Below are 19497 nucleotides of genomic sequence, written 5' to 3'. Positions count from 1 at the left end.
CTAGTGGACACATACAATAACAACATGCTCTTTTTGTTCGTTATTTTAGTCGATTTATTTTTATTTCTGTATAAATGCCATTACAGCTCTATAAAACAACACACGGTAGTAATAATCATCTTATTTACTAACCAGTATTATCTACCTTATCAGTCAGCTGAATAAATAACAGCAAGGTTTTAGTCCATTTGTTGTCCCTTTCACCTTTCTGCGAGTTCCATCAACACGCAAAAAAATGGATTTATCCGAAGAAAAAATACTGACAAAAGCATGTGTCTGTTGTCTTCCTGATAACCACAAGGAACAAAGTCTCTCCTCCAGACAGTCTGGGTTTCATAACATTAGACACCAGCCATATGTAAAGTCTCCAGCCAACATCTTTAACGTGTTGCGACATTAAAATTTAGCTGCAACACATTGGACGACATAAAACAGACCAAATGAGGACGTTAAAAAAAAGCTGGAACTAGAGAACAGCACTGGATGTCCCACGGGCGAAGAAGGAGGCTCCTTTATCGTGGACTTTGTACTGAAAGATTTGATTCTGTGTGTGCTGCCCATCACCTCGTCTCCTCCTCCAACACACCTCCACCTGGAAAACAAAACAAATACCCTCACTGTTTGTCTCCGAGAGTCATGCTCCCCGTCACATATGTACATATGATGATATGTGCATTGCTAAATCATAGATGCACTGCATTTTTCATTATGATCAGCTGGAAAACACCCAAAATCAGGAGAATTATTTGAATAAGTCAATCAACAGAAAATGACTGTAACGGTGTCATTTAAGCTAAATTACTGAAAAATGAATAAACAGCATTTTGGTTTCGCAAACTAGCATATCTGCTGGAGTTTGTATTATTACTGAAATGCCTGATCATTATCTTATTCTATAGTTCAACAAACATAATACATTTTACCCAAAGCAAACTTATATCTTATATCTGTTTAAATATTTGATCAACTATCAGCAGAAATCAATTTTAAGTGAGCACAACTAACAAAACGTGCTCTTCATGTTGAATTATGCTAATCTATCATTGCTGGGTAAGTGTTTTCTGTACCAGAGCAGTTGCCATGGTGGTTCAAGGCTGCTATTTCAACCAGTTTTAAGTGGGTTCTTGCTATGAATTAGCTTTGCTTTCCACAGCCAGAGAGCCATCGTAGAGATAAGTCATTACATCACTTTAAATGCCTCTTTCAAAACATGATGGAAGTCTTTCGAGCGCATTCTGAATTTCTGAGGATCTTCACAGGGTTCCTCTCATTTTCCCTTTAAGTGATCTCTTATTCTCACCAGTCATGTTTATTCACACTGTTAAGCAGCATTGGTGTTTGTGACACTCAACAGAAGGTGTATGCACAGCTTTGAGCGGGATCTATAAATGCCAGCTGATGACAATGTTGAAAACACTATTTAGAGATTCTGCTGCAAACAGAGATTGTGAAAGTCACTTTATTACAAACGTAACTGGTGATATTAAAATACAGCAGCTCTGGCCCAGCAAAGAGTTGGCAACAGTGCGCCAGTTTTTCTGCGAGAGCTTTGGCGGCCGAAACAGATTATCTTGTTTCATGTGCTGCTGTTGTAAGCTGGTTCAAAATGTGAAGTGCTTACAAAGTCCGAGATTGTTGGCAGTTAAAAAATGTCAGAAAGACTCAGTCTCACACCTGTCCGTGTATGTCCCTGCAGTAGCCAGTCGGGAGACCCTGAACATGAAGACTGAGGCTGCATTGGTGGGTCAGGCCCTTCAACAACCACTCTAAACCTTCGTCGTCTCCAGCAGTCTCCTCTCCCTCCCCATCGCAGCGTAGCAGCATCACCATATTCCCCTGTCGTCACAGTCAAAGTAGCGATGATTGATCCATTTTAAATTGCTTTCACAGTAAAAACTTCATTGAGCAAATCAGTGTTCATTCGTGAGAAGACATGCGGCTGTTCCTGATGTCAAACCTGTGGCTGAGAGCAGACTGTGGCTCTACAGTAGTGGCTGAAGTCCAACACGGCTCCAGCGCTGACCCCCAAACTCAACAGCACACTGAGGTCGTCCACCAGCAGCACAGGCGGTCCCCACTCCTCTGCCCCTTCCTCCGCACCACCAGGGCCAATCACACTGGACCGAACAAACTCGTACAGACTCTGCAGTCCGACAGCAGGATCCCTGAGGATACAGGGAGAGAGGGAATAAACTGTCAGACAAAACTAAAACACGATAACTACCATTGTACATGTTAATGTAAACAATGTAAACAATGAGGGAGAGCAGCGACTGTTGGAGCGTACCTGAGGAAGCCCAAGGCTTGACTTTCTGTGTTGGATTCTTGTGGAATCAAAATAGACAGAGACTCCGTCAGTCCCTCCATGAATACCAGCTGACCTTTCTCCTTCGCTTGTGTTAAACTGACACCCTGAGACCACACATGTCACACACAGATGTCAAACAATGCAGAGAATTCAGCGTGCACATCTGTACGTAACCAACTGCAGTGTAAAAGCAATGCAGAGGTGGCTGCTGCCAGCAAAGCAGCAAAACCACTTGTGTTTTTGACTTTTCTAATTGTTTGAAAGTAGTAGAAAACATGCATTCTTTTCCAGGTTTAAATATTAAACACAAAAAGAGAGAAAAATCGATGCTCATCCAGCTGCAAAGAATCACAGATATGACAGAAAACGTTTTATTTAACAGATTCTGGAGATGAATTAATTGATGGCTACATTTCTTTTTCAGGTCACAGAAAACTGTTTTTCTTTCTGTCTTTTCTGACAGCTTGAACTCTTTGAGGACTGTCTCTGTCCATTGTTTTTTTTTATTTATTTTGTTGTGCATTTTGTGATTTTCTATCCTAACGCTTTAACGTCTTCCTTAGTCAGCCTGTACCTCTCCGTTTTACATCAAACATCTTTGAGTTTTCCGTCTATTGGTCTATTCAAATGTTTCTATGTATGCTTTACAAAGCCAGAATTTTCAATTGCTTTGTTTCATATCCCCGGCAATATAAAACTGATGGATGAACATCGTCCACCTGTGGTGATTCCGTGTTTTCCAGGAGGTGTAGCAGACAGACAGACAGACAGACACTCACCAGCCTCTGGCTGATCGCACTGTAGTGGCTGAAGGACTGCACCAGACCCAGAAAACACACTTTACATCGCGCTGAAGCAGAAAAACAGAAACACCAGCTGTTAAATACAGCTCTCTTATTCAAACTACTGACAGGTGCTACAGCTCACCTCGAAGGTAGAAAGAGAGAAAGTGGTGAATGAGAAAAGAGGCATCACTCTGTCTGTCGGACACCAGGATAAACTCCCCCTGTGGATTAACACGTTAATATGAATGAGACGTCTCAAAAATAAGGATTTGCTGCCTGTATTCATGGTCAGGCTTGTTGCAAACACACTACGAACCCACAAGTGACGAAGTTAGCATGTAGGACAGATGCATTATACATATTCAGTATAGGTCAACCTGCCATACAGGTTAAAAATGTTGAAGTACCTGTGTGAAGCTGTCCGGGGAGGTGTTCAGGATACTGTTTAGCTCTGTAAACATCGCTACCCTCACAAGCTAAAGTACTTACAAATAACACAACGCAAAATGTTTGTGAGCGGTTGAATTAATGTCAAAAATATAAACAGTTAGCAGGAGCGAAATTAAATACATATCTTGTAAAGTCATTAGTTAAAACGAAGAGTTAGAGACTATAATTTACTTAAAGATTTGAAAGCTTTCCTCTCCGCTAGCTGAAGTCAGCGAGTGTGTCGTCAAAGATGTTTTATCGCAAGTCGAGAGCTCACTCGGAAACAATTTTTCCACCTTTGTTCCATCAGAAAATTCCTATTTGCAGGATTGAATGTTACTGCATGGAATAAGGGGATAAAATGTAGAAATAAGCAGCCCATAATTCCATTAAAACAAAAGTTTTAAATAAATTACAGCTATATAATTACTTTTGCATTTTTGAGACATTAATTTAACAGATTATGGCTAATTTGCTGTTTGTATGAGAATAAATTCCTCCTTTCCAGTTTCTAGGCTTGTCAATGATCACTGAGCTAGAATTTGTTTTTGTGTCTATGACAGTTCATAGATAATTGTGTTCATAAACATTTTGCAACAGCAGCTGCACCATTTGATTAAAAATCTCTGCAACAAAAATGTTGAAAAAAAGCAGCTTTCCACATGCCTTTAAAAAAGCATACACTTGTTTTTTATCATTGTCTTAAAGAGATCAGTTTAATCATAATCATAAATAAAAATGATCAATATAAAACATGTATTTCATTAGTACAACAAAAATCTTTAGTTGTTTATTCAAAAAAGTAATTAATTTATTTATTGAGTACATGTTCAATAATAATGCTTAAAAACTACCATGTAGTCTGTAATCAATAACTGACAACACGCCCAACTTTACTTAATTCAACATGCATCGTGGATTTGAGAAAAATATCACACTGTTTCCGGACAGCGACAGAGTTGTTACATTAAGGTTTTAATTTTTATAGACGATCTTTGCAGGCACATGGCTACTTCTTCTCTGCCTGTCTGTAGTTCAGTTTACAGACAGCGCCTCCTGCTGGTGCTAATGAGCAGCGGTATCGCTAAAGTAGCGGCAGGAGAAAGGTAAAGTTAGAAATTATAGGAACTGTGTCATTAGTGTTAGAACGACTAAGTTACTTTCTGTATTCTTTTCAGCCTAGAGTTAGAGTTTAGGAAATAAATAATTCCCATCATAAAGATAAACTCAGAGGCAGGTAATGTGTTGATGGTATAAAAGCAATTTGACTGAGTTTATTTTCTCAGTGGATGACAAAATGTTAAATTCAAATAATTTAAAATTATGAAATGTTCAAATTATTTAAAAACTTGAAAGTTAAAAAAAAAAAAATAGACTGCATTGAACAATAATGATACATGATGGCCTCATTGCTGTGACAACATCATTCACATCACACACAATTTGATCCCATTGTTATAGAAAATAAGAAAAAAATTTCAAATAAGAATTATAAACATTTACACTGTAAGCAACGCAGCAGTTTTAGTAGCTTTTATTCAGATGATTTTTTATCTTCAGTTTACCAATTCTCCTCATTAATCATAACGTGTAAACAAGGGACATGAGTGAATATTCTCAGGAAGATGAGAAATTAGACACCAAGCTGAGACTAAAGTGCTGCTAGTTTGTTTGTAAGGAAAAAAAAACAGTTCCAACAGTTTCAAAGTATCACAACTGTACACATGTACACAGACAGCAGTACTTTTTTACACTGCTGAGTCAGACATGCACAAGTTCAGAGCACCAATGCTGTGACAAGAGATGTGTAAAGCAGAACAATCCAATTAGCTTCATTTCACTCGTCAATTGGCAAAATGCCTGCTTGTTCTGGTACAACTTTTGGCACAGAATCGCATGTTAAAATAAATGCCAGTTTCCACCCTCTTCAGGTTTCCTGCAGCTTTTTAGATCAGACTCTCTGATGTAATATAAGATCATAAGTTTTTAAGTAAAACAGTAAGAAGCCTATCATAATCTGAAACTATTAAGTGGAACAAAATTATTATATTTATTTCTGTTTATTCTACTGACTTACACCTCATTTAGTACCAGTCAAAAGTTTGGATACATCTATTAAGGCATACGTTGTTTGACTCTTTTCTGTAGAAGAAATCCAATCCATGAAATAATGCATCAGAAATGACCGGAAATCCACTGTAAAAGTAAACGTACTTAAGGCAATATAAAAGGAAACTCAAACGCCAAGTTTACACAGCCTACATGTGTTGGCATTCAAGTCAACTGCCTGTCCATTCATTCCCATAGTGAGCCCAGTCACCTCTTAGTAAGTGAAGATGATGTGAAGAGAGGACCCAAATGCAGACACCCACAAAAGGTTGAACTGAAACTGGATTTATTTTCAAACTTCAACAAGAAAATAAGCATGGCCGGGCCAGAAAACACAAAAACATAGACTGGTAAATCAAAACCTAAGACTAGACAAACCTGACAATGGACTTGACAAGAAACCGATGAAGGTGCAAAAGCAAGGCTCTAACAATTACTGTGAGAAACCAGAGAGCTTAAATACTGAGCGGGAACTGATTAGTGACTGATTGCAGCTGAGGATAGTAGCCAGGTGACAGGTGTGGCAGCGGAGCTAATGACCAAAACACGAGAGAACTGAGGACAACTATGGTTGAGAAAGTGGAACTAAAAACAAAGCAGAAACAGGCAAGACAAGACAGCTGATTCAAGTAGTAATAAAGACAAACCATGAGATAAAGAACTAAGACGAGACTTAACCGAAGATGACAAACAAATTAATTAACAGTGAAACAACTAAGAAATAATCTAACCATGAAAAAGACCAAAAAAACAAAGAACAAGAAAATAAAAAGACAAATAACCATGGATCCTGACGCTAAGGCCAGGAATACACTTACCTTTAATTACTGATAGTGTGTTTATCATGGTTGCTTTGTGTATTCTGCATTTGATTAAAGTGTAGTTTGTGCACATCCTCATATCATTGTGCGTCTGCTGCAATATGTAGGAGACTGGTGGAGGCAGACAACACTGGATGTAAGGTCATAGGGTCTACAGCGGTAAAAACGGTGGGAAGACTGGAAGACCAGCTGTTAAAGTCCACAATTAGACTTCTCTAGATTCACAAGTATGCAATCTGTTAACATTTAAAAGTGGGCAGACCTGAAGCTAACAGCTGTAAGAACAGTCGAGATGAGATCAGACACATAAAGTCAGGCTCTTTCATTGGTTGGCACTCTGCTGCAACTTCCCACCATTCGCTGTGCTACCAAAGTGAGGCAACGAACCCTCATGCAAACCTCATCCCACTGAAAGAGAATGAGAAGGGAGACTGTTGATGCCTGAGAAGTGCACGTGTGAATCCTGTTCACAGATGTGCAAACTGTTTGTTTTTCCACTTCAACTTTGCCTCTGAGGATTTGAGAAAGACTGCACTGTGCGCCAGGAAGTTGGATAAACACATGAGAAACTGGCTAATAAACCACTAACTTGACAGACAAACTGGTCACGCCTTATTTGATACATTCATGTAACAACTTCACATTCCTATTCAAGCAATACTGGTTTTGAAATGTTGGGAAACTGCAAAAGGTTACTGAGAGCATGAATTGTGCTTAATTTCCACATACAGGTGCATTTATTCTGAAAAACAATGTGATATATATAATGTTGGTCTACATTGGCCTATTCCACATCTAGTTGTTACATCAAGAACGGCTCAGAGAGGTAAAACAGCACTGTTGTATTACATTAAGGCATGAAGGTTATCCGATCCAGAATTAGGAAGAACTTTAAATCAATCGTCAAGTGCAGTTGGAAAAAACACTACAAATTAATTAGAGTTACGAGCCTCAGAAATGTTTCCACCTCGAATTTGAGACTACGGTGGCAGACATGTTTCAACATTAACTGTTAGAATGAAACTGTGTAAATCAGCTGGACAGCTGCAAAGGAACCTCTACTGAGGGAGGCCAACGAGAAGATTAGAATTCTTTGGGCCAGGAAACACAACAAATTATTTTTAGAGAAAGGGAACGTTTGTACTCTGCTCTGTTGAGTTAAAATTTGAGATTTTTGGTTTCAGCTGCCGAATCTTTAAGAAACACAGAAAAGGAGAACAGATGGCATCCGCTTGTGTGACTCCCACTGTGAAGCGTGTAAGGGGAGGTGTGATGGTGCTGAAGATTTAAATAAGATACAAGGAATTCTGCAGTGAGAAGCAATCCCATCTGTTTTGAGCTCGGTGTGATTTGTTTTTCAGCCCCTTTAACCAATCCAAGTGAAAGGTGAGAGAGCAAAAGTGAAGCAACAAAGAAGCGCTCAACATACCTGTTAAGTCCTACAAGAAGAACTACAGGGGATTGTCTCATGAAGATGCATGAGAATCCCAAGAGTGTGCAAAAGTGTATCAAAGCTAAAGGTGTCTGCCCTTCTATTTCACTCAGGTGTAAATGCTGCTACTTTAAAGTAATTTCCCAGTTTGGGATGAATAAAGTACTTCTATTCTATTCCATAAGATCTGAAATATAAGCATATTTCATTTTCCAACTAACTCTTTGTTTGCTACATCATTCCACGTGTTATTTCTTAGTTTGGATTCATTTAGCACCTTTCTACATTGTGAAAAGTATCCAAAACGAAGAAAAACCATGTTTACATGTTTAGGTGTGTTCAGACTTTTGACTGCCATAGCTGATTTGCATAAATATCACAAGAATAAAACATATTTTTCTAATCAGCAGGTAATTGTCCAGATCAGTTAATATTCAATAAATTAAGAATTTATTTAGAAAAATGGTCAGATACAAAATATCGTGGCCGTGCTTTTCTTCTCAGATATCAGCTTGATGTCAAAGATTATGACAGTGGGCACTAGTTATCTCATGAGTGTACACAAGTACATGTAAAGAAACATTTTTTTTATTAATTATCCAACAGAGTATAAACTTTTTTCACAAAATCTGAAGCTTGAGAATTCTTCAGTGTTCCTGGCTCTAAACATTTAGTCTTTCTCAGTTGCTTGAAGTTATTAAAGTGTAGGAATCCAGAGTGTGAATCAGCTGCCAGAGGAAGTTAGTAGTTCCCTGAAACAAATTGTAAGCATGAGTCCACTTCATTTAGGTCCATGTTTGTCCCGTGGACTGTACAGTCCTGGTTAAAGAGAGACACTTAAAACATGATGCTTTAGCTTACTTACATAACTGCACAATAAAGTTTGTGAATTTCTGCTTCCCTGAATGAGAGCCTCTCATAAACTCCAACCGAATGCAAACTACACATTCAGAGAACCATCTTCATGATCAGCCAGGACAGTGAGATGAGGGGTCCGTTCATCAGAGGTTGTACGAGCTGAGTGTCCACGGTTTGGCCTGCTGAAGCTCACTGACCACAGAGGCCGGCAGCGAGCGGGTGCTGACCGGGCTGCAAACTGAACAAGGAGGAGAAGGTGGATACAAGTCGTCCGCCCACCTTAAGACTCGCCTTTTGGCTCTGGTGGGGCCGTTCACAATTTTGGTACTTGGCCCGTTGAGGACTCTGGGTTTGGTTTGGGGCATCCTGTAGAGATAGATGTCGTATTTTGCAAAAGGTCCTTTGGAAGGCTTTATCTTGGTCCTCTTGTTGAGGTGGAGCTCCAAGTCGATGGTCACCTTACAGTGTAGGAAGAGACTTGTTACTAATGTGCAAAGTTAACTGACAGAAACACATGAATTTACATAATTTATGGATAAATAATGTCATTATAGCCACAGAAATAATTCCTGAACATTAACTGTGACACCATTTGGAAACAATACATACATTGTCAATCCCTCGGTGTACCTCTTTGCACTGTTTGCCTCTGGTAAAGCAGACGGCCGCTCTATAATAGTTAGCACTCAAACCCATAGAAGATACCATCAGTATATGCCTCAGTAAATCTCCCTGAATCAAAGTGGTTCATTGTATTTTGGTGAAATTCAGAATTTACTTTACAGAATATGTATTTGGATTTTCTTCTGTTGTGTTTCAGTGGCTTCAAATGTTAAAAGCACAATTTTATAGCTGCTCACAAATTTCACAACTCAATATCCGACTAAATGAAATCTGTTGCTTATCATATACCTCTTTCTCCCTTCACAACAATAGTTTTAAAAGAATTTAAACACATACAGTAAGACACACAGTCATTTTCTAGGTTTTCAGGTGACAGGACCCTGGGGACCAGGGTTTGTCTTCTCTTACCAGTTCTTCCGTACAAGTGGCTTTCAAATGTGAAGGCCCTGTGGTGCAAAACACTAAAGCAACACAACACTATAACATAACATTTCAAGATAATTTGACAGTATGTCAGATAACACAACAATAGTCCTGAAAACATATTTCAAAAAAATGCTTTTGGGATATTTTGTGTTTTTTTTTAATATTGCATTGATTTGAAATGTGGTCATTTATCTATATGTTATATTGATAATTCACAGCTTGTGGTTTGAAAATAGGCACTGTGGGTTAAATCCACCGCAAACAAATCCCAAAACCAGAAAAACTGCCGAAAGGTTGTATGCTTCTGCCAACCAGTGCACCAGTGCACCTTACAATCGTCCCCGTCCAGTCCCATATAGTTCAAAAGCATTTCAAAGGACCCCAGGATAAATAAGTAAATGGGATATATTATGGTACGACGAATAAAACTGATTCTGAGAGAATACATATTCATTTTCCTCTCGCTGAATGTTGCAGCAAAAGGGCAGCAAATTGCAGAAACTGGATACTTTTAGTCACCAATACCATATCTGACCACATGTAGAACATATAGTTGCAATCTTCCCTTCAACTGTATGGACCAAACTGTATAACAGCCATACTATGAGCTCTGTGATGCTGTCCTTGAGAAGTGTTGTAGTTACTAGAACTTGATAATCAGCTCTTAACACAAAACTGATGTGAGTGTCATTAGTGAAGCAGTTATTTTGTTGAAAACCAAAGAATGTGACAATATAAAGTGATGACTTCAAGGTAAAATCAGATCAGCAAAATGATTATGAAATATCCACTTTGCTCTCAATCATTCAGCTAATGTGTCATCTCATGAGGAGTTAACCTCTGGGTGACCACCTGACCGACAAAATGCCATGACAAATGGCAAAAAGGTCAATTTGAATTGAGTTGTTTAAATGAGCAAATGTAGTATCTGAGGATGAATTAGCACAGAAAATATCACTCTTTAATGGACCCCACAAAGAAAACACAACATTCCACCTGCAGTTTTTGACATTTGGGGGATTGTGTAATATAAATGCAGCCAATAATGGATCTAAAACAAAGAATATTCTATTTCTAAAAAGGCACGGGCCAAGACTTATAGTCTCGGGAGGCACATCGTCATCTTCATCAGAGTAAAGTCTCTGCAGAGTCGAGCAGTTGTGTCACATCACTTTCAGCTCTCTGAAGTTGCTGCCATCACGCCGCTCTGCTGCCAAACCAGTCATTTACTCTCATGTAATGCAGGGGGACTGGGGAATCTATTCAGCTTTGGACTGGTTATGTATCGCAAGATTTCCATCAGAAAAGAAGCCAGAGGGTCCTGTTCTGATCACCAGCATTCCTCAGAGCCTCATTAGTAAACTAGACGGTGCCAGACTGATTCATTTAGAATTACAGAGGGGGTGGTTAGAGAGTAATAAATGCTCTCCAAACCTCCCCTCTTGCTTTTTTTCATTCCTTTTGGTTTCAGCCCCTGCTTTTCAGGCAGCTTTGTTAGGCACACTGTGTGCTTCCATGTGCTTGCATGTAAATCTAAACTAACAGCACTTGTGCTGTTTCCTGGCTCCGCAAACATCTGTGTCACCGTGTGTGGTTATTAAAAAAGAGAAAACATGTTAATCTAACATTGTAACATTTTGTGTTCAGTTCAGCATGTGTGTAATTTACATCCATACATGCATGACTTTGTGTGTGGTTGAGTGTGCACGGCTCCTTCGTGGACTACAACTTGTGTTTGCCAGCCAATCACAACGGCCACTTCAGAATCCTAACACGATCATTCCACCACACTGTCAGCCAATCACTGGCTGCTGATGAATCCCGGGTCCCATCTGGCTTGACTCGGAACAGAGAAAAATATAATCTTCACACGCTTTCACCACATCGTCTCTTTCTTTTCCTTCACCCACCCTTGGGCTCTCTGCACCCTCATATTGCATTTTTTCCTTAAAGTCTCTCTTCAAAAAGAGTAATCTGCATTTCATTTAAAGTGAAATGAAAGTACCTTACTGCATTTACCCAGGTTACTGTGCAGTTTTGAGGTTCTTTTACTTTAGTAATTGTTCTCTTATTGCCCCTTATTCTTCCTTTTATTACATTTTAAAAATACTTGTCAACTGACTTGTGAGTAGAAAATGAAATTATCTCTAGAAAAAAAGATCACAACACAAAATAAATTTGAGCTCATGGGTAAGTTTCAGTCAAGTTTTTGGGAAAAGATTAGTGGTGTGGCTTTCTTTCATATGGTCTGAGTATCAAAACTGTGTTGCAACAATCAGCAGTCTCTGGGTCCTCTGAGCAGCTCCCTGACGAGTCAAGTTGAGTATGAGACACCAAGAAAAAGAAACTGTACTTAGGGTGAGAAAACTGCAGGGGGGTCCACTGGGGAACTGTGCAATAGACCTGTCCACACATGACCTCTGCAGAAGATTAATTGAAAGAATCCTTTCCTTTGTCCTCGCCACACAAGTCAGTGTAAGAAATTACATCCAAACAAGCCTGACAAATTCTGGGAGTTCTGCGGGCCGATAGAGTTGAAATGTGACCTTTTTTGAGAAAAAAGAACAAAGAATTTAATTAGAAAATAACTATGAGTTATGAGTTTGATGAGTCTATGAGTTAAACATGGTGGTGGGCTGTGCTGTTTCCAGAGGTATAGTAAATGTTTCAGTGGAACGAGGAAGAATGGTTTCAGATAAAACCAGCAAATTCTGAGAGTAAACATAACACTATATGTAAAATCAGTGACTGTGAATTGAGTATTTATGCAACAGAATAACAAGAGGAGTAGGTTTACAGTTGCACGGAGACTTCTGTCTGTGTCAGCCTCCACAGAGTAAAGGACTGCCTGCAAGCTCACAACGCAGGGCCCCCGAAGATGACACCAAGTATTGATTGATTGCTGAGTGGTTGAAAGTTGGTGTACAGGAAAAATGCATTATCACATTTTGAAGCAGCTGGTTTTAAGAGAATAAGAATTGTCTTTTTCCCAAGTAAAGGCATCAACCAACAAAATATAAACACAAACATGAGAGCTCAACGTTGTTCACCGTACTTTGAATAATGCCCCCAAGTGGCTGAGACGTGTATTTCCAGGGGTTGAACATTAAAAGCCCCCTCAAAAGCTACAGTGAACCAGAAAATGATCTTGTACCTCATAATTCACCATCCTAGATATCATAAAAAAAAAGCAAAAGAAAAAAATGGACTCAACTTCATGAAGCAATGCCTGTAAGAAAGGTTCAAGAATCTCACTGCACTAGATGCTGTCTGCAAGAAGAATGCACAAAAAAAGTTGTGTCGCTGATACCTCTGAAAGGAGAAGCACTAATCATGCATGCATTTTTCTTTAAAAAGAAAAAGAAAATCACAAGGAAAAAATGGCTCGGGCATCTGGTTAGGATGCCCCCTGGACGCCTCCCTGGGGAGGTGTTCCGGGCACGTCCCACTGGGAGGAGACCCCGGGGAAGACCCAGGACACGTTGGAGAGACTATGTCTCTCGGCTGACCTGGGAACGCCTCGGGGTCCCCCCGGAAGAGCTGGAGGAAGTGGCCGGGGACAGGGACGTCTGGGTTTCTCTGCTCAAGCTGCTGCCCCCGCGACCCGACCTCCGGAGAAGCGGCAGATGATGGATGGATGGATGGACATGGAAAAAAAACTTTCTTGCATTATTAAAAATTGTGTCAGTTTTGACCTACTTTGTGGAAACCAGGTCATGTTTTACACCCCCGGCCATTTATAGTAACAGCTTGTCAGGCCACAGGTGCACTCTTGTATGCCATTGTACTTTGCAAATTAAGAATTTTTATACAAAATATAATACATATGTGATGCTCATGTTATGAATTAAACCATAAGATCTTGACTGCTAAGAACCATCCAGATGCTCATCAGATAAATCTGACTCGAAATGAAAGATTTCTAAAGGTAAGGTGAAGTTAGTGAGGATTTTGTGTTGATTTGTATCTGGACACTAGGAATTGTTTGAGATTTTTCCATCGTACATTGACATCATCGTGATTACTGATGACCATCATTTTAGATTAAATTAAATTTGCTGCAGAGACCAAAAACTCAAATCTGACTAGATTTGTGATGGAGGCAGTACTGTGTGTGCTTGTGCAATGAGCCCACTGTAAGTGACAGCTGGACTGCAGTGTGGGAAAGAAAGCCGGATTAGGTTTGTCTGCAGAGGTCGCACGGTGCACCGTTGAGCCTAAAGTGGAGTTGAGAGCAGTTGAATGCTCTAATAGTCTAGATTTTATCACTAGATGACAGTAAAGTTCTATAAGAGTCTTTTAATCTGACTCGTCCATCCATGTTTGGGATAGTGTGTGTGTACAAGTGAAAGCAGAGAAAGCCGAAGGTCACAGAGATTGGATCTAAATGTGAAGCTTCAGACTGGGTTTCCATAGCAACAACACCCGCTGTCTGAAGATGCATAAAATCTCTGCCAGCAGCAGATAAATGAGAGTCAAAACAAGAGAAAAGAGAAGGACAGGGATGCTGAGAAACTGCTCAAAGATGGACATGGAAGACACACACGCTCACATGGTGGTAATATGTCCCGTAACTGCTGTAACAAATACGGATCGAAGCCTTTCTGTCTTCACTCAGAAGGATCGGGTGTTGGGATGATGGCATTCAAACTTCTGATTAAAATCCATCCCTGTAACATACTCTAAGCCCCTGCTGTCAACATTAACACAATAATGAGAATGCTTCATGGAACATTTTGAACCATATGATCTAATTCTTAGAAAGGAAACGACCACAGGTTGAACTGCTATTTCATATGTCTCAATTTTATGCCTGGAAAGATATCCATTAGCTTTAATTTTATTTTACAGCCAGTATTTGCTAATAACTTCATCATGTCTTACACTTTTTGGAACAGGCATGTTTCACTGTCAGAACAGAAAGTTTTTGCATCGGCTCAGTAAGGAAAAACTGTCCCATCACATCTGCTTTTTATCTCTGATTTACTTCAACATTCCCACACTCTTGAACCCACCTCATTCTCATTTTTGTCAATGCTACTCTGGTTTGGTGACCTTTTTGTACACTTTTGCCTCTTGTTGTTGTTTTTCATGCACTCATTTGCATAAACCTCCGCTATCGCCATCTCAAGCTGCTTATGAGAGGCATCTCCATCAGTCATCTGATTAACTCAACTCCATCACCATCATTGTATAGACTTCCTTTGGAGAACCAATCAGCTGTGACACTGCACCAGGTTCAAAAGGAAAAATCCTTCTTTACCTTGTATATTCATTTAAGTATTGGATTTTTTGCCTCTCTTGTTGTCATGGTCTGTGGGTTTTCTTTAGTTCTTTGATTTTGATTTTACAAACTGGTCAGCAACCCAACAACAAGACACTGTTTGACTCTGCACCATCATCTGCTTATCTGTTACATGTCTTCTCCTACATGCCCTACAATCGAACTGAGAGGGAGCCAGAACCAGACTGCAGTACAATCCATGCAATAGGTCTGTTATGATTTTCTGTTTCTTCACTATATGATTATCTAAAAGCATGAATTATAATGATATTAGAGGGATATCAATAGAAATTTGGAAAAAACTATATTGATATTGAACTTATTCATGTTACTTTTTTAGCTTTTTGTCTTCTTTTTTGGCAACTTAAAGAATAGCAAAAAAACCTCCACTCAGTTAAATCTTGATATCAAATCTCATAGATTGCTTTTGTCATGAAAGACTTAATTTTTTACCTGGATTGTGTGGCTCTGATCAGAAAAGACGGTTTATCTGGCCTATTTCATTAGATAATCTCCTACTTTTGCTTTAGTGTCAATTAAAGCCTAGAAAGTGAAGCCTAGAATTGCTTAATTTTGCTCCACAGGAAAACTGATCACTTAAGAAGAGAGACAAAGCTGATTGAACAAGGTTTGCTTTACAGCTGATCCCTAAAGGGAGGAGACAGTAAAGCAATGGATATGTAACATCAGTGATAAAAACAATTTGTGGCTATTTCTAACTGTTTTTTTGGGGGGCAATAACGTTTTGAAATTAGCACATAAAGGTTCAGTCTTTCACAGTGTTGCTCTCAGAAGGACAGCGGCACCTCCCCCATTCTGCCTCCTTTCTCCCTGATGGTAATGTAATGCCCACTTGTTGCCATGGTGTCCGCTGGTACTTCTAGCTTTGCTCGTTTCAATTCAGAGGACCCTCCTTTTAGTGTCACCATGTCTGTTTGAGCATGTGCAGTCATGTGCCAGCTTCAACAAGTGTGTGTGTGTAACAGGGTGACAGGAATAAAGAGAGCGATAATCGCTGTTGTTGCTGTTTTTGTAGCCTGCCTACTGCTGTTTGCTATTCTGTCTAGATAAAAAGTCTTTTATTTTACCTTCTAGGGGCTGAAATGCTCTCTTAGCCCTCTTTCTATTTATCTAAAGAAAGGGAAGGGTATCCAAACCTTCCCCCACCCTCCATCCATTAGCACCCCTCTACCCTGGGAAGGATCCACCACAATGCTGTTGTTTAATGCGCCGCTTTCGCACCGAACCAAAGGAGAAACTAGACAAAAGGCTGCAGGCCCTGCGGCCTCTTCTTAGACACATTCATTCCTGTTTATAAGCTCTGGGAGAATGTGGGTGTTTATACGGACCAATGTGTGTATTAAATTTTTAAAATTGAACATTTATACAAAAACGCCAAGACTTGTCAATGGGTATTAGAAAAATAGACTTGAAATTTGGACTTCAGAATACAGGATAAAATAGACTACCACTGTGTTGTTTTGTCTTAAGATTTCAGGATTGTGATATCTTTAATCAAGAAAACTGAAAGACTTGGGGTTTGATTTGAGACTTACCTTGACTGTCTTGAAGTTTCATTTGAGCTAGTGTTGGAAACAGGTTTTTAACCCTCGCCTGAAATACTTCAGAGTGAAGATAAGATGCATCCTGTGAAACTTAAAATGAAAGTGTTGGGTCTGATGATTTGAAGCTTAACTTGACCATGTTTATCACGATAATCCATTGTGTCCTCTATGATTTTATAGGTATTTGAAACTTGTCTTGAGTCATTTATGAGGTGACTTTAAACTTACATGACTTGAAACTCAACTTCAAGTCCAGGGTGTAGTGCACAGTGACATCTAGTAGCACACTTTGCAGATTGCAACCAACTGAGTACCCTTCACCTCACCCTGGTCTTTAATGCATATTGGGCAAATGTTTCTAGAAAAACAAGTATGGCCAGTGTTCGAATCAACCCTTCGGGCCTACTGTATAAAGATGGTGGTACAATATGGCAAACCTGTTTTTATTTCCAGGGTATCAAATAATGCTGTAGTGCCCAAGTTGTTGCTTTTACCTTGGCTCCAGGCACACATTGTGGTAATATTAAATGCTAACAGCAAATGCTGCAAATGTCATTCTGGAACGTGTACTTATGAACATGCATCGAGGGCCACATATAATGGTACAGTGGTCTTTGTTCATTTACGTGTTTTTTACGTTCGGTTTCACTTGCTCAATTACTCAGTGGTTGGTTAAGTTGGCATCTCACTACTCACTAATTTGCTAGTTAAGATTTAGGCATGAAACTTCATGGCTAGGTTTAGGAACCAAAAGTACTTGGTTAGTTTTTGATAAGGTTTAAAATACACTTCATAACGTTAATGCTGCATGATGGGTAATGATGGGTTAAAGGCTGATGATGAATTATTCCTTCATCGTTTACAAGTTACACCTGGTGTCCTGACAAAATGGCAATACATGATGCTGCTGGAGTGAGAACAGGCTAACGTGGCAAGTATATCTAGCTGCAATCCAAGTTTGAACCATCCAACTTTGCCCACATCCACACTTATGTAGTGCCTCTTTAATCTTGTATAGGTTCTACAAAGAGGTTTGCATGCTTCTCATTCCCCTTGACACAAGTACAGTGCCTCTTCAAATATGAATTGATATAAGCTTTTTATATTCAGCATACAGCACTTTTTCTCTACAATCACATGATAAATAAATTGGAAGCAATGTATCTTGACATGTGGACTCAGGGGTTGAATGACTGCTGAGCAATCAGCTGCCCCAGGGTTAGGCTGCAGCGTTAGGGGTTAGCGAGCAGCTCCTAATGTAACATGATAAATGACTTGGATGTGGGTGGGGAGGGATAGTCAAATTTCATCTTCCCACAGGTCAAAACGTGAGGCTACTCTGAGATGGTGGAGTAGCAAGGCTTCTTTAGATATAAATGACTTGCTCAATGGTTGTAGAACCTCAATATTTCTTATTTTAACACAATTACATCCCACCAAAAGCTGTTATAGATATGGCATTTCTGCAAAAAGCTTGCCCTAAATGTTACACATTGGAACTTTTAGAAATATTGTATAAACTGAAGTCCATTATGTAGAATTTAAGAGAGAGGTGACTTTCAGACTCTTCTCAAACGATTTAACTTTGGAATTCTGACTCAGACTTGTCGAGAACAAACAAATAAGTTACCTTGAAAATGTATAACCTGAGATCACTTGAATTTTTCTAACATTGCTCTGTAAAGCTGAGATTAGTCTTGAATCACTTAGACTTAAGACTTCAAGACTCCAAGACTTTAGAATCAAAATCCCATTTGAATCACTTGACTTGAAACTTTAGTTTTGACTTGAGACATCTTTTATAATCAAGTCTTACTTGATCTTTTGTCCATCACCTTGATAGATTCCATAAATTTGTCTCTATTGATGAATCCTGTTGAGTGACTTTCAAACCCTTTACAAATGACCTGACTTTTCTCGAACTTGTTCCCTTATGAAAGGTTCTGACTGAAAATGTACTTGACCAGAATGACTAAAAACTGGACTTAATTCTTGTCTAGGACTAATTTTGAAGGACTTTAGCTTATCTGATGTCTTGCTCATATAGACATGAATTGTATTTTCGTTGTAGGACAACTTGATTCTTGATCTTGACTCAAATTCTTTGAAATTCAACTTTTGCTTTCTGGCCATTTTATTTGATTTTACCTTAAATCACATCAGTACTCCTGACGTAAAACGTGAATTGACAGACTTGAGACATGAATTGTGATCACTGAAACGGGCAAAAATGTTAAGAAGAGAGACTGCATAGGCAAAAAAGTGCAAATGCCTTTGCATGCGTGTATGTGTGTGTGTTTAAGAGCATGAGAAGCTGACAGATGTTTTGCACAAACATGAAAGTAAATGTGAACATGTTTGTGTGTGCTCGCTCTATTGTGTCTGTTCAGCCTCCTGAATGAAACAAAAAGTTCACTACGAGTGGGAGGTGTTCATAAACTGCAGCTGTGTGTGGGCATTCGAGAGATTTTTCCTTTATGTGCGGGTGGGAAAAAAAAAGCAATTATCTAATCTGTGTCTCCAATACACTGAAGCCATGAAAACATGTCAACAACAAATACATTTTTGTTTGGACTGTAAAGTAGTTTAGATAAAGCCTCTTTTCCCCCCTTTTTTAACCATTAAACTTAAAAGAAAGGGCCGAGAGAGGATGTATTCATCTCATTATATTAAAGCACAGCATGTGCCTCCAAAAATGTCATTTATTGTGTCATTGAGCGTGAACATGTCAGCATATGTGTGTCCAGCTGGAAACAGCATAAGCATCTCCAGAGGCAGGAAATGCAGAAGGAGCAGACTTGTTCCTGGTGTTTGCTTATGTGCTGTAATGCTCTTTTTTCTTTTAACAGTAGATCC

The 19497-nt window shown here is 39.3% G+C and overlaps 1 protein-coding gene across 1 annotated transcript; it reads right to left on the bottom strand.

Annotated features, from left to right (window-relative positions):
- Positions 1–359: 359 nt before the first annotated feature.
- Positions 360–3762, bottom strand: elp6 (elongator acetyltransferase complex subunit 6). Its single transcript, XM_072393696.1, has 7 exons — positions 3501–3762; positions 3236–3314; positions 3088–3158; positions 2288–2412; positions 1958–2165; positions 1675–1836; positions 360–592 (listed from the first exon to the last, which is right to left on the bottom strand). The coding sequence occupies exons 1-7, from the start codon at positions 3552–3554 to the stop codon at positions 467–469; spliced, it is 825 nt and encodes a 274-aa protein (XP_072249797.1). The 5' UTR covers positions 3555–3762; the 3' UTR covers positions 360–466.
- Positions 3763–19497: the final 15735 nt, after the last annotated feature.

Source organism: Leuresthes tenuis, unplaced genomic scaffold, assembly GCF_036924035.1.
Source record: "Leuresthes tenuis unplaced genomic scaffold, fLeuTen1.0.hap1 SCAF_10, whole genome shotgun sequence".
In the NCBI taxonomy this organism is placed as follows: domain Eukaryota; kingdom Metazoa; phylum Chordata; class Actinopteri; order Atheriniformes; family Atherinopsidae; genus Leuresthes; species Leuresthes tenuis.
Note: the sequence above shows the minus strand (reverse complement) of the source record. Positions and strands in the feature narration are given on the sequence as shown.

Coding starts and splice junctions, on each gene's coding strand:
- elp6 (XM_072393696.1), bottom strand. CDS start 3,554: ATGTTTACAGAGCTAAACAGTATCCTGAACACCTCCCCGGACAGCTTC. Junction 2,166..2,287: donor CAAGCCTTGGGCTTCCTCAG/GTACGCTCCAAC, acceptor CTGTATCCTCAG/GGATCCTGCTGTCGGACTGC. Junction 593..1,674: donor GCAGGGACATACACGGACAG/GTGTGAGACTGA, acceptor TTTGTTTTCCAG/GTGGAGGTGTGTTGGAGGAG.